This window comes from Tympanuchus pallidicinctus, unplaced genomic scaffold (assembly GCF_026119805.1).
Source record: "Tympanuchus pallidicinctus isolate F22 unplaced genomic scaffold, pur_lepc_1.0 scaffold3, whole genome shotgun sequence".
Lineage (NCBI taxonomy): Eukaryota > Metazoa > Chordata > Aves > Galliformes > Phasianidae > Tympanuchus > Tympanuchus pallidicinctus.
Genome location: NW_026294747.1, coordinates 74069699 through 74083337, shown reverse-complemented (window position 1 = coordinate 74083337; position 13639 = coordinate 74069699). Strand labels below are relative to the sequence as shown.

The 13639-nt window shown below is 47.7% G+C and overlaps 1 protein-coding gene across 2 annotated transcripts; it reads left to right on the top strand.

Moving 5' to 3' along the window:
* The first annotated feature begins 3337 nt into the window (after window positions 1-3337).
* BAMBI (BMP and activin membrane bound inhibitor) lies at window positions 3338-7548 on the top strand. 2 transcript variants are annotated; one of them, XM_052695156.1, is made up of 4 exons: window positions 3371-3480; window positions 5077-5216; window positions 6070-6357; window positions 6748-7548. In XM_052695156.1, exons 3-4 carry the CDS (start codon window positions 6120-6122, stop codon window positions 7161-7163), a joined length of 654 nt encoding a protein of 217 aa, XP_052551116.1. In that variant the 5' UTR covers window positions 3371-3480; window positions 5077-5216; window positions 6070-6119; the 3' UTR covers window positions 7164-7548. The 2 variants fall into 2 exon arrangements, with proteins under 2 accessions (XP_052551115.1, XP_052551116.1); XM_052695155.1 differs by lacking the exon at window positions 5077-5216 and having other exon boundaries at window positions 3338-3480.
* The last annotated feature ends 6091 nt before the right edge of the window (window positions 7549-13639 follow it).

The following is a 13639-nucleotide window of genomic DNA, read 5'->3' as shown; positions in this document are numbered from 1 at the left end:
TTCAAACAAGCAGATACTGTTATGTTAATGCAGTTTTTGTTTGACAGAGGCAGACTGAAAGGTTACATCCAAATATTTGGAGAAACAGTGGCTAGTTGCCAGCGGGAAATCCATGATAATGTTCAAAGCCGTCAGATGAAGGAATTAGTCCTCACTCACTGCAAAACGTTCTTCTAAGAGTGACTGCTTAAACCAGGAGCACCTGCGAGCTGAGCTTTCAGCCCAGTTCTGTCAGTTGTGCGGGCATGCTGCTGTGGTGATCTGTAGCAGGCAGCATCGGGGACAGGCGCTGATGTTGATTTGTGTGAAAAAGAGGCAATACCTGAGAGAAGCAACACAGAGGGAGGAGGCTGATTTTTCTGGAGTTGATTTCCCAGAGCCAGAGAGGAGCTTTGCTGTCATTCAAAGAAATGTGCTCAGCAAGTGCTGCCAGCTCAGCCTCTGCCTTGGCTTCTCTTGATGTTCTTCCCAGATCTAGGAAAGACCTGAAACCCTCGTGCCAGTCATGCTCTCGAGCCTGTGTTGGGTCTCTTGAGCACATGGGGCTCATGGGGATGTGGGGTTTCATTGGGGGATTTCTGCAGTTGATGAGAGGGACTCATGCGTGGCTGCACGGTTCACATAGTGCTGGTGAAGGACAGCAGGCCTTCTCCTGGATGTATTTATCAAATTGGGCAGCAGGCACCAGCAGAGCAGCTGCCAGCCTGCTCTGGGTTTGACTGGTTTGGGACAGAGGGTGCTTACTGTTCATAGCTGTCTCTAAGGAGTGCCCTTCAGAAGATCTCCTGACAGAAACCTGGCAGCTGTTGGCCTGTGAGATGAAGTTTAAGGAACAAGACAGCAATTGAATGGCCTGCAAAGCTTCTTTGAATGGATCACTTCTTTTGATTGGGAAATTTATCTTCCTGGAAACAAAAGTTTGTGACTGTTTCAGTTTTGAGCAGATACAGAAGGGAACATGCTCCTGAGACATTTCCCAAGGCTGTGCCTTTCTCTGAGGTGCCCAAGGGCCAGTTCTGCAGCCAGGCCAGGCCCTCTGTGCTGGTCTCAGAGGGCTTCACTGTGCCTGGGGAGCTGTGTGGAAGCCCTGCACCCATGGGGCCACATGGTCCCTACAAAATGGAGCCTTGGCGCTGCTGTCCCACAGCTGCTGGAGCTGTGGCCTCGGGCTCCTGACACTCTCCTCACTGCAGTTATTAACCCACATTCCTTCTGGTTGCAGAACGTGCTGGATCTGTCTCCTGTCCCTTTCTTGAAAGCCAGTCTGGCCCTGTTAAGCTCTCACCTCTGAAACAAAAGCAAATTAGAATTGCAAAAGTGGAATGATTTTGTTTGTGCTGTGGCTTGACAAGGGACCCCAGGTGATTCTGCTGTGGCTTCACCCATACATCCTCCAAGGGATGTAAGTTAGGGAGGTACAAGGCTGGGGAGCGATCCCTTCCCTGTCCCCGTGGTGCCCCAGCTCTGCCTGCAGCACACACCATTTACCCATTTTTCACAGTAAATTGTAGCTCACAATTCTGACTTGACAGCTGTCAATGAAATTTGCTGCTGAAAACTGATTTCAAGTACATTGCCTCCTGGCCAGTCTGCCCGTGCTCCCTGGACAGGATGTTTATGACATTCAGGAGTCTCTCATGTTACTTAGTGCAGTAATGTGGCTCCACGAATAAAAGCCATTTCCAGTCTGTCGGTATCGCATGTAACAAATGGGATCTGCTAAATGCACTTGTCACCAGCGGGAGGGAGAGGAGAAACGATAACTGCAGACTCGCACATGTTGCTGTAATGATTATAAATTATAATGAATGATATTTTTGTATGTTTGCAAATGAGTGTCTGACAGCAGTGCAGAGTGGGAGATACCGCTTGGCTGATCCCGGTGTTTTTGTAATTTCTAAACAGAAACAAGAATTAGAAAATTACTTTGTGGTGGAGCGCAGCTATGTACAACATGAGCGCAAAGGCTGCGGTGCAGCACACGTGTGCCTATCTTTTACATATGCAAACGGCAAGACTCGCAGTAAAACCATTATAGTTTGTGATGGCATCAGCACTCATTAGCTGAGATCCAGCCTGTTCCTCCCTGCCAAAGTAAACCCAAGTTATCTCAACCTCAGACTGCACGTTTCCTCCTTTCTCTTTCAGGGGAGGAACGCCTTTGTCACAGGGCATTGCATCTTGGATAGAGAACATCTTGGAAGATGTGTGGAACATTTCATATGAAGGCTGTAATTTTTGCTATTGATGTTATATACACATATATACACGCTGCCCGATGGCTTTGACCATAAATGGGAAACAGTGGGTGTGCAGATACTGCAGAAATCAAGGCTTTTAAAAAGTAACGAGATGAGAACATAGAAAAGCAAATTAGCAATGAGACGTTAATGATGGGACATGCTGTGTTTGGGACATGAAGGAGCCTCAGCTCTGTATGAGGGGAGCCCTGAGTTGGTGGTACCATCACCTCCTGCTTCCCCTTCCTGTTGCTGCTTTTCCAAAGCCAATGTCAGAGGGACAGTGGGCTGCACTGGCGCGGAGCAGACATCTGCTCCATCCTGGAGTGACAGTGGCCTCAAAGTCCCCTGAGCCACACAGAGCATCCCGGCCCACTGGATCTGGGCAGAAGTACAAATGTGTTTCTTATACAATCATGGAAAAAAAGGCTGTAATGACACTTCTGGCACCACGGTGTTGCATGACTTTGGCATCCCACCCATGAGCACTGGCGCAGAGCAGCAGGAAGGGCAGCAGTCATTACCTGCTGCAGGCCCCATAGCACTGCCATCAGCATGGGGCGTGCAACCTGCTTTCATTTCAGCTGCGCCTTTCATCGTGAAGAAAGGGTTTCGTGTCGTTGTTTATTCATTAAACACGTCTCCACCAAAACGCGGGCAGAGATATTACATTTGCTTATGAAACTCGGCATGCGTTATGCCCCATCGCATCCGGAACGGGAACGATCGGTACCCCCTCTCCTCTCTCCGCCAAGCCCCAAGCTCCGAGGGGCGAACGGGGCGAACGGCACGGCACTGCCCCGCACTGCCGCCACCCGGGGGCGCCGCGAGCGGACTCGGGCCCGGGGTCGGCGGAGGCGGCCGTGCCCGCGGCGTTCCCCGCCCGCCTCCCGGCGGCGCCGCGGCGCGGCCAATGGGGCGGCGCGGGGGGCGTGCCGGCCCGGCCCGGCGCCGCCGGTATTTACGGGGCGGGAGGCGCCGCCGCCGTGTCAGCGAGCAGCGCCCGCCGGGCCGCGCAGTCCCCGCCGCACCGCCGCCGCAGCCGGGGACGGGGCCGCAGCGGTGGCCGCGCGACGGCTGCGCCCGCGGGCGAGCGGCTCCTCGGTGGAGGCGGTGGCGGGCGGCTCGGCCGTGCCAGCGGGGCGGGCTGTGGCGGGCGGGTAAATGGATCGCCATTCCAGCTACATCTTCATCTGGCTGCAACTGGAGCTGTGCGCCATGGCCGTCCTGCTCACCAGAGGTGAGGGCGGCAGAGCCCCGGGGGAGGCTGCGGGGAGCCCGGCGGGACCGAGGGACGCCCGGGGTGCGGCTCCGCGCTGCCCTCGCGGCGGGCGGCCGGACCTTCGTCGGCGTCGCCGGGAGCCCGGCCCGGGGCGACGCGGAGGCGGCCGTCCGGAACCGCCGCAGCCGGGGGTTGGGGCAGGGTGAGCTGCTGCGCCGCGGTACTTCGTTATTTTAGAAGGCAGGCTGTAATTAAGGCTAAATAACAGCCCTGGCAGTGCGGAGGGAGCCTCCCGGCCCCATCAAAGCGGGCAGAGCAGGGAGGGACTGAGTGATGTGAAGTCGCAGATACTGAAACTATGTGCCTGATAATGATATAATTAGGGGATCACAGGCTGCTGGCTGCTGCCGACTTCAAACGCTCCGAGAGAAGCCCGCAGTCTCTCCTGTAGCCATCTTGACTAAAAGCAGACATTTTTCTTTAATAGCTACATACAGTAACAAGAAAGAGGAGGGAACAGAAGGGCATTGTTCGCCGTTTCAAAACACCGAATACCCTTTCTGGCCTTTTGCGTAGCACAGGAAGAAACTTTATGAATTGACAGAAATACAGTTTTAACGCAGCAGTACAGAGTCCGTTCTGTTCGATCAGAAACGTGGCTTTAATTAAAAAGCAGTTGCAGTATCCCGATGATAGCCCGTCAGGTTTGTTTATAGGATCGTCTCGGGTCTGTAAAGCGCTGAGCGTGGAGCAGGGCTGCGGGCGGTTCAGCAGTGCGTGTGTTGCTTCTGGCCCTCGGATAGCAGTGCTGCTGCTGCTGGTGTTCCCGATCTCTGCTTATTTTTAACTCCCTCATAGAGAGAAACTGACAAAAATTACTTTTTCTCTCCCTCCACACGCTCTCTGAAAAAATTATTTAAAATGCCTAGAAAATGATTGTTGCCAACCGCAAACACAAAGGGGCTGCTCCATAGCATGCTGGAAGGGAATGTGTGTGAATTCAAGAGAAATTAGGTTACTCGCGCTGAGAGCCCAAGGGAGTCGACGCAGATTGGAGACAGTGAGACACTCCATCATTTGGCTTCTATTAGGCAGTTATTGCACAGCAGCGGGAACTGCAGAGCCTGGAGCCGGCGGTGGTGTTCTGGGGGAGCACGGAGGTGGGCAGAGGGCTGCTAACCTGGTTGAGTGTTGTTCACATCCCTCAGAACAACTTCTGGGCTTGCGGGAGGGGGGAAGAAAGCAAGGAAGGGTGGCAGCAGGAAGCCTATGGAGCGATTTCTGGGAGGGCAAGCTGCGAAAGGAAGGTCTGACAATTCATTTGGCTTTCAGGGCTTTGGTGCTGCTCTGATGGCAAATTGACCAGGTGCATTAGTAGCTCATCTCTTCTGAGGATAACTTCAGAAACATGACTTCCTCCTAAACTCTGGGCTGGTGGCACAGTGAGTGTGTCAGGGCTGCAGCTTGCCTAGAAAGAGTGAGCGTTCACTGCATCAGGGCGAGTGTAACTCGTGCCAGCGTGTTTTGGAGAGCACAACATGAAGAGCTTTAAGGAGGGAACATCTTTATTGCTTCCTTCAGAAGTTTTTGAGGCTTCCTGATTTTTTTTCATAGAGCTGGTAGAGGATTTTCAGTCTGAGTGTTTCCCCTTCTCACCGCATGTTGGATTCCATGCAAAATCTGGGGGAGCGCTTTCAAGCCTCATAACTTCACATTTGGGTTGGAGGACACTGATTGGTTTGCCGGAATTCACTGTAAGCTGTACTGTGTCTGTTTTGATGGACAAAAGGAAGCCTTTTTGCATGAATTGTTACTTGAGAAAGAATTTCTCTTTCTGTAGGAATTACCAATAGTTGCCCAGTTTCACACAATAAAAAACTTCCTGACTGGGAGATTTTAGATGGTAATGGTTCTAGCTAATAGCTTTATAAGGTGTTAGTTAAACCTTTTAAATTCTGGCACAGTACTGAGAGGTAATAAACAATTCAACAGTTCCGTTTTTTTTGTTGTTGTCACACAGACATTTAATGTAGAGTTTCTGTGTGTTTATGCCCAGTGAGGAGAAGTGTTCAGTTCATAAAAGTAGAATGCTACTCCTGTAGTAATGATTTAATATAACATAGATGTGACTTTTTTGTAGGACTGTAGGTGTGTATTGCTTTTAGAACTGGGATTTCTTTTTAAATGCAGTGTAATGCAACTGCTGATGAGGAGTGGAAGTAGCTATAAAATAGTCTTGTTAGTTTTTTACTTGGGGGGAGAAAAAAAGCACCACTTTGACCTTCCTGCCCTCCTCCCTCTCCCCCATTCCCCATCCCTGTTTTAGTGAAATGTTCTTGCTTTAATTCAAAGGGCCACAGTACTACTAATTAAAACAAGTGCCTCAAGGCATTTGCTGGGATTAAAGTTACAAGGAGACAGGCACTGCAAAGCCATGGAAGGGAAACAACCCCCTGCTCTCCTGGATTTACAGTCTAGGGGTGTACCCTGAAAGTGGTACCAAGTTTGACTTGCATGTACTGCTTACAGCTGATAAGAAGAGTGTTTAGCAAAGGGTCTCTAAGGAACCACATTCTTAACTGTATCTTGCACAACTTTATTTTCTAGGTGAAATCAGATGCTACTGTGATGCTGCACACTGTGTTGCGACTGGCTATATGTGCAAATCCGAGCTTAGCGCCTGCTTCTCCAGACTGCTTGATCCTCAGAATACACATTCCCCACTTACTCATGGCTGCTTGGACTCTATTGCAAGCACAGCTGATATCTGCCAAGCTAAACAGGCACAAAACCACTCTGGCACCACCGTGTCCACATTGGAATGCTGTCATGAAGATATGTGCAATTACAGAGGACTTCATGATGTTTTGTCTCCTTCCAAGGGTGAGACTTCAGGTAGGGTGAGGAAGCTTCTTTGAAATCGCTCTTGTAGCCTTCAGGCTAGTGGCGGTCAGATCTTGAAGGTCTGCAGTTAGTTTTGTTATTAATGTAAATAGAGACAGCAGAGGGAGAAGCGGGTGGCTGGGTGCAGGGGAGCATATCAGCTGAGTAGCTTTTATGTCTGTGTTAATGTTAGAGGTCTGTCTTGCTTATCTGTGGCATTCCTCCTTAAATCAGCTGTCAGGGCAAGAAATTCCATGTCATAAACACCCTTGGAAACTTCTCTCTCAGTACGGCGCAGTGTGTAGACTCCTTAGACTTGTCAGTGCAGACTTTCAGGGAGTTGCTGATATGTAAGCTGATTGTTGATGCTGAAATAAACCTCACATCTTTCTCCCTCTGCAGGACAAGGGAGCAGATATCAACATGACAGCAAGAATCTTATCACCAAGGTACAGGAACTGACCTCTTCGAAAGAATTATGGTTCAGGGCAGCTGTAATAGCTGTTCCTATAGCTGGTGGGCTAATTTTGGTGCTTCTTATCATGCTGGCCTTGCGGATGCTCAGGAGTGAAAATAAGAGACTGCAAGATCAACGACAGCAAATGCTCTCCCGTTTGCACTATAGTTTTCATGGACATCATTCGAAGAAAGGACAGGTAGCAAAATTGGACCTGGAATGCATGGTGCCTGTAACTGGTCACGAGAACTGCTGCATGACCTGTGATAAAATGAGACATTCGGACCTCAGCAATGATAAGATCCTATCGCTAGTCCACTGGGGAATGTACAGTGGACATGGGAAGCTGGAATTTGTATGACCAATTATTTTTTTTAATCTGAGCTAAACTTACTCTCCGAACTCTTGAAGGCCTTTGGGTTCTGCTGGACAGGAGCACTTTATCTTAAAAGAAAAACTCTCATAAATCATCTTTGAGAAACAAAGGACCTCTACAAACAGAATCTTGGATATTTCTTCTGAAGGATTCCAAAAGTTATCTTATTTGCACAGAATAAAATACACTCAAATGTATTGTTTGCTTTAAAGTTATGAAAGCAAAAATTAGAAGTTGTAAACACTGTCACCAGGGTTATCTGAACTGTAGGGAGCTGAGAACTGAGTTATTATAATAAACTCTATGCAAGCTCCTATGCTTCCTGACTTATTGTAAAGATTTTTTTTAAATATATATATTTTGTCTGAAACTTGTTTGTGACTTTTTGTTTTAGAAAACAATAGTCTTTTCCTTTTTTTCTGGGTGGGAATAAATCAGTGGTAAATGTGGTAATGCTGTGCAGAATAGTTACTGCAGACATAGCCTGTTTTCCTCTTTGCTGTGGAGAACTAGGTAATTACTTGTGAATGAGAGTGACAGATTCACTATTTAGTACTTCAGGGACAATGAACTTGCGTCCTCCATTCTTGACTATCTTAGTTTTTTTTTTTTCCTTGTGGCTATGTGAGTTCTTTTGGACTATGTGGTAACTTTTTCATCTTCTCTGCAGGCAAAACTTAACAAAAAATTTCTCCTGATTCTTACAGTTCATTTTCCTTGCTTGTCTCACAATACTTGTTTTCTCTTATTTTTCTTTTGTATGGAACTCTTTTCTTTTGTACTTTCTACTTTTGGATTTTATTTAGGGATGGGGAGGGAGTGGGAAGGAACTCAGGGAAAGCCTCATGACCTTCTCTGTTGTGGGAGTGTGTGTGTGTGTGTGTTTATATATATAATATATTTTTCCTGCTGCTAACCTCTGAGCACTATGGAACACAACATCTGCCATGCTCTTTTATAGTCTGAGTGTCACATGCTGCTACTTCTGTGTGGGACTGATTAACTGGAGAATCAACAATGAGCTCACTTTAATCTCTGTCTCTTTATGCTGCTTTTGTATAGGTTGCTTTTTGTCTCAGTCTATGTTTATACACTTCAGTGTTTCTTTTTCCTTCAACATGTTGGTTTCTTTCAGTTATTTCTTTTATTCAGTGTCTAGTTGCTATAGTCAAAAGCAACTTCTGGATTATCCAAGGAGCTTATACTATTTGAAACTTAAAGTATTTTTCTTGCTTTACTAAGCAGTATTAAACTTTGTTTAAAAGTAGATGCTGCATAGTGGCAAAAGGAAAATTCAAAAGGCTGCTGCTGGAGACAAAATTTAGTGAAAACTTTGTATTTGTCTATGTTTAAATGGCTTCAGAAATGCTTCTGTCTCCTCTTCTTGTCGTACAGTTGAGCTTGTATCCTCTCAAATGAGGAGATCGTGTATGCAAGGATTACAAAAATTTTGCAGCAATGTTTGGGTCTTGTATACTAGTTGCTGTGGTAGATTGCTTTGAAATATGCAGCCAGAAATACAGGGAGCTGTAAGGAAGGAAAACCTGGTTCCATGTCACAAGCATTTATTCCTGAAAGTACTCTCTGACTTGTGTGGTGGCGTTGCTGGGGATGATCAGTGGGCTGTGTAAATAGGAGTGCTGCAAATTCATTCACAGTTAAACACGTTGGCCAAGAACCCTGTGAACCTTGGTCCCACCGTGCCCAGGTTTACAGTGTTCAGGTATAACCTAGGGGAGCCAGCTTCATTTCTGTACGGCAGGTTGCTGGCTCCCTCTTCCACAAAGCGCCTGAAGAACTAATTGCTCTTAACGCAGCACATTTCAGTCTCAGAATTTTTCCTTTTCCTGCTGCTTGATTGCGTGGCTGCAATTGCGTTAGGAGCCTGCCTGTGACCTTTCAAAGTGCTGCTTTCCTACAGCAGCTCTCTATTTGCACCAATACCAAATTCTAGGGCAACTGTCTGCTCTGCCATATCGGGGAATCGTTTGCTGGCAACTTGGTGCAGGAAGGCAGGAACCCGAAATATCTGTCAAGCGTGGCTGCAGCAGTGGTGATGATGTCTGGGTGGGTTATAAGAGCTGATGGCTAAACTTTCCTCTGCAGATCTGGAGCAGCACATCCTACGGTTCTATAACCATCCCCTGACCTTCACCAGTCATTTGCTGCTGATTTGAATACATAAGGGCCTATTTATACTTGCTATTGAAAAGCTAATAAGAGCAGGAACGTTTCTAATTGGCCCCTCACTGTGGAGGCGTTTTAGAGAAAAGAGCCTGTCCGCCATCCCCGCGGGCCGAGCCCCGGGACAGCCTGAGCGGCTGAGGAAGCTTCTAGGAAGCTTCCAGGCCCCCAAGTCTTCTCGGGGTGGAATCTAGGTTTTCAATTTATCGCAGCCTGTATGTCCAGGGAACGATGTTATGGGCGCTGGTGTCTGTCTGGCAGCAGCTTTGTGAGCTGTGAAAGGAGCCCTGGCTCTCCTCACTTAAACTTGGGGTCTGAGCGCACCGGGCTGTGCATGCTGTTGGTGAGGGCTCCACAGAGACTGCGTGTCGTGTCTGCAGAGCTCACCAGTACCAGTTTGTCATCACTCCTATGGGATAAATAAGCTACCATTCTGTAACAAGCGGGGACCTTTGTGCTCTTCCCCGGGTGCTGCGTCAGCGCTCACAAAGCTGCATGAAATCTGCAGGGCCTGGCCGAGGCTGCGGGCAGAGCGGTGAGGCAGCGGCTGACGGCTGTCCTCTCAGAATGGAGCCCTGGCTTTGTCACTGTGCTGCGCACTCTCGGGTTTCCACTGCAGACAATAACAAGTGTTCCTTTGAAAGTGCAGCGAGCCCTGGAGCGTAAGGAGGACAGCCTTCTCTATGGCTAACTGAAAAGTCTCTCAGATTGCAATGAATGAAATCAAACATCCAAGATGCAATTTAGCTTCCCCTGTGCCTCTCTATTTCCCTGACTCTTTCCTTGAAACAATGATTGCGGCTTTTCTTATGGCTCTGCTTCTCCAGTCTTGGGAGCCATTGCGTTTGTAAGTCTCCTCTTAACTCCTGCTGAACTGATTCTATTAAAACCCCCTTACACCACAGGGGGCTTGACCTTTTTCTGAAATACTGAATGTGTCTGCTTTGGAAATCACAAACTTCTCCTCCTCTAAAGAGCTTGTAAATCTGGTTTCAATATTGGGTGATTACAGGCTGTGTGGAGAGCTTGAAAGTAAGCGGCCACTTCTGATTTGGAGCTGGGGCCTAGCTGTGTCCTCATGGCAGCCCTGCAAGTGCTCAGAGTGCAGCCCCTGACACCAACAGAGCCTTGGATTAGCAGCCAGTGAGTGACCAGGCTCTAGTTTTTTCTAACTGGGATCTTGGGGTCCGCTTCTTCGTTGCTGTACAACCTCTTGCTCTGTTATAAATCCAGCAGCCTCTTCACCTGGGGGAAAAACAAGATTTTCCTTAGGTGCAGTGGATTCATCTTCACCTTCCGTGGCAGATGTCATCACTGTTAAAACAAGGGAAAATCCATTGCCAGGCTGCCTGGGATATGCCTGTTTGCTACGCAAGTAAATGAAAGCAAAATTTGGCCTTCCCATTGAAGGGTTTGTGGAGGAAATATGATTGTCACTTGAGGAAAAAATATCTATGGCCAAAAAAAGACCTCTGTAATAAGGCACATGTCGAGTGAATAAAGAAGGCCTCTGAGGTAGGCAAAGTTGTCTTTATTTCTTTTTTTAGATGTTTTCCCACGTGGAGATCAATAGAAGTGTGTTTGTTTTGTTCCAGTGGCTGGCCACTTTGCAGGAAAAATGCTTCTTCTTATTTTGGTTCTAGGAGCTACTCAGGGAAATGGTATTTTGGATCTGTCGCTGTTTTATTTCTGGAAGAAAGGTTGTGGAGAGGTGCTGTAAAGTTACGGTTATCTCTGGGGAGGAGCCCGGTGTCTCCAGCATTATGATTTCTGGCTCCATCTAAATAAACAAACATCCTTGTTTTCTTTGTTTCACCTCTAACCCTTGTCTGCAGCCTTTATAATCCCAGTGGGTGAATCCTGAAGTTAAAACAAACTGCAAGGGAAGGAAGCCAGGAGGGAGCCGCAGTGCCTGCACATTAACAAAGCTTTGTGCTGCCCAGCCAACCTTGACAAAAGGATTCAATCCTGAGCTGACCTTCCAGGGGAAAAGCAAAACAAAAACCACCTTGACTTGAACTTTCAGAACTGTAAGAGTTTAATGCTCGGTTTGATGTCTCCTAAGAGGAGTGGAGAGTCAGAAATGCCAAACACCTGTCTTGGAAACCCAAATCTTAACAAGTTATCAGGAAATAAGAGCTCCAAATCAAATGGCTTTGAAAAACTTAGGTTTTGCTCATCACTATTTCCACATCATTCATTGTTTTAAGAACAGACTAGAAATGTTGTGGGGCTATTTATTTATTTATTTATTTATTTTCTCCAACATGTCTCTGGGCAGGTTTAACAACGTTGAGTTCTGCTGAACCAGCAGCCTTAAAATGCAGCCTTTCACTGAACTCTTTCACTGCCTCAGAGCCCAGCCTCCTTCCCCATTGGCAGCAAGGGCGTGAATGAGTCAGTGCTGCTAACCTTGTGAGCAGAGGGGCTGGTGCAAATTTAGGATGAGACTTTCTTTTTTAAGAAGTCTTCATTAAAATTGGAAGGATATTTTTCTCTGTAGTTTCACAGTTTTACAGTACAGTTTTACAGTAATACATCAGCGGTCATGCAGTTGAGAAAAGCTAGCCAAGTGTGTTTGCCATTTCCCCCACCTTGGTTATTGGCTACTTTTAAAAATAGTGACTCGAGACAGCTTTTAAAAATGAGGCCTCAGCTTTAATGGCATTTTCTCATACTAGATCAAGCGCTCTTTTAGGACAGTTTCTGTGAAGCAGCAGGAGGATGAGCTCCTGCCTTTCTTTTAGTTACATTTCCATTTCTAAAACAAAGGCCACCAAAAAAGGTAAAATCTACATCCTCACAAACTTGTAGCATCCACATGTGACTGACCCCAGGGGACCATTAGCAGGCCAGTGCCAGCACCGATAGCAAACACGGAGCGTGAGGTCAGTCTGCACTATTAGCTTTTGGGCTCGCTTCACCCTAGCAGCCCCAACATTGCAGAGGCAAATCCCCTTCCTGTCACTTGGAAGGAAAATATTTGTGCAGTAAATCTCCTGCTAGCACTTGGTTGTGTCACCAAGGAGGGGGAAAATGGGCTGGGCGGCTCAGTGCTGCTGCCCGGTGTGTCTGGGAGTGTGTGTATTTGGGTGCAAATCAGGGCTGGTGTCAAACAGGTTGCTTTGAAATGCTCAATTTGTTTAGTTCTGGCTGTGAAGTAGCTATTTCATCAGTGGAAGATTTATTAACCAATTTTTTATGGCTATCAACAATGGCTTAGCTCCTGCAGGGTCCCTAGGATTTTTATTAAGTGCTGTGGGTTACAGAGGCAGGGGTGTTTTATATTGCTCTGGTATTTTAACCCGATGAACTAAGGCCTCTATCCCGTGCTTGCTTCAGGATGTGCATAACTCACCCTGGGTCCCAGGGGCAGTGTTTTGCCATGGAGGCTTCAGAGGCTTTTGCTGAGCACCTGCAGTCACAACAGAACCATCATCTGGCAAAATCCCAATCGTGCCCTTCATGAATAGCACCTCCCTGACACACGAATCTATCAGTGTGGTGCCTTTTAGTGAGTGATTTCCAACTGATGGGGTAATGGTGATGTGTGTCCTTTCCATCCCTCAGCCCAGCTGTCCTGGGCTGTCTCTTCATGCTCACGATACACAAAGCAGCAATGCAGTTGTGTGGGTGCTCCCATTGTAACCTCTCAGCTGGTAGGATTTCTCATTCCCATTGTCTCTGCAAAAAAAGTTTCCATCACCAGCAGCCTTTTTTTTCATTTTGCACACAAGAAATCACACTATTTGCTACAACTGTGAAAGAACAACTCTTGGATGCTACCATATGCTCAGGCTGCACATTCGGCTGTAACTCACCTCGTTTTTGCACATGCATGATGATAAAGGTTTTAATCACAAGAACATCTAGTATGTTTTCTCCCCTTCCCTAGCCATTCTCCTGACTGCCTGCCCTGTCAGGCTGCAGTCCCTCCACAGCTCCTCAGCCAGCCACAGCTCTGTGCTCTGGGTGCCACTCCTCGCTCTCACTCCACAGGGCTGCAGGCGCAGAGGGGCTGGAGCAAGCTTGCCCTGGCAGCAGGTACTGCTCCCAGCCTCCTTGGCCGTTATCAGTCTGCAATAACATTTCCCTTGGTTTTCTTTCCAATTTTTTTTCCCCTTAGGAGGATTGTAGGTTCGATCAGCATGCAGTGACATTTTTAAAACCGAAATCCACCCCTGCTTGGGAAGTAGAACCTGGATCCCCTCTGGGAGCTCTGCCAGCCTGCACCGACCCATGGCCTCACCATGGCATGGGATGGCCCAAATGCCAGG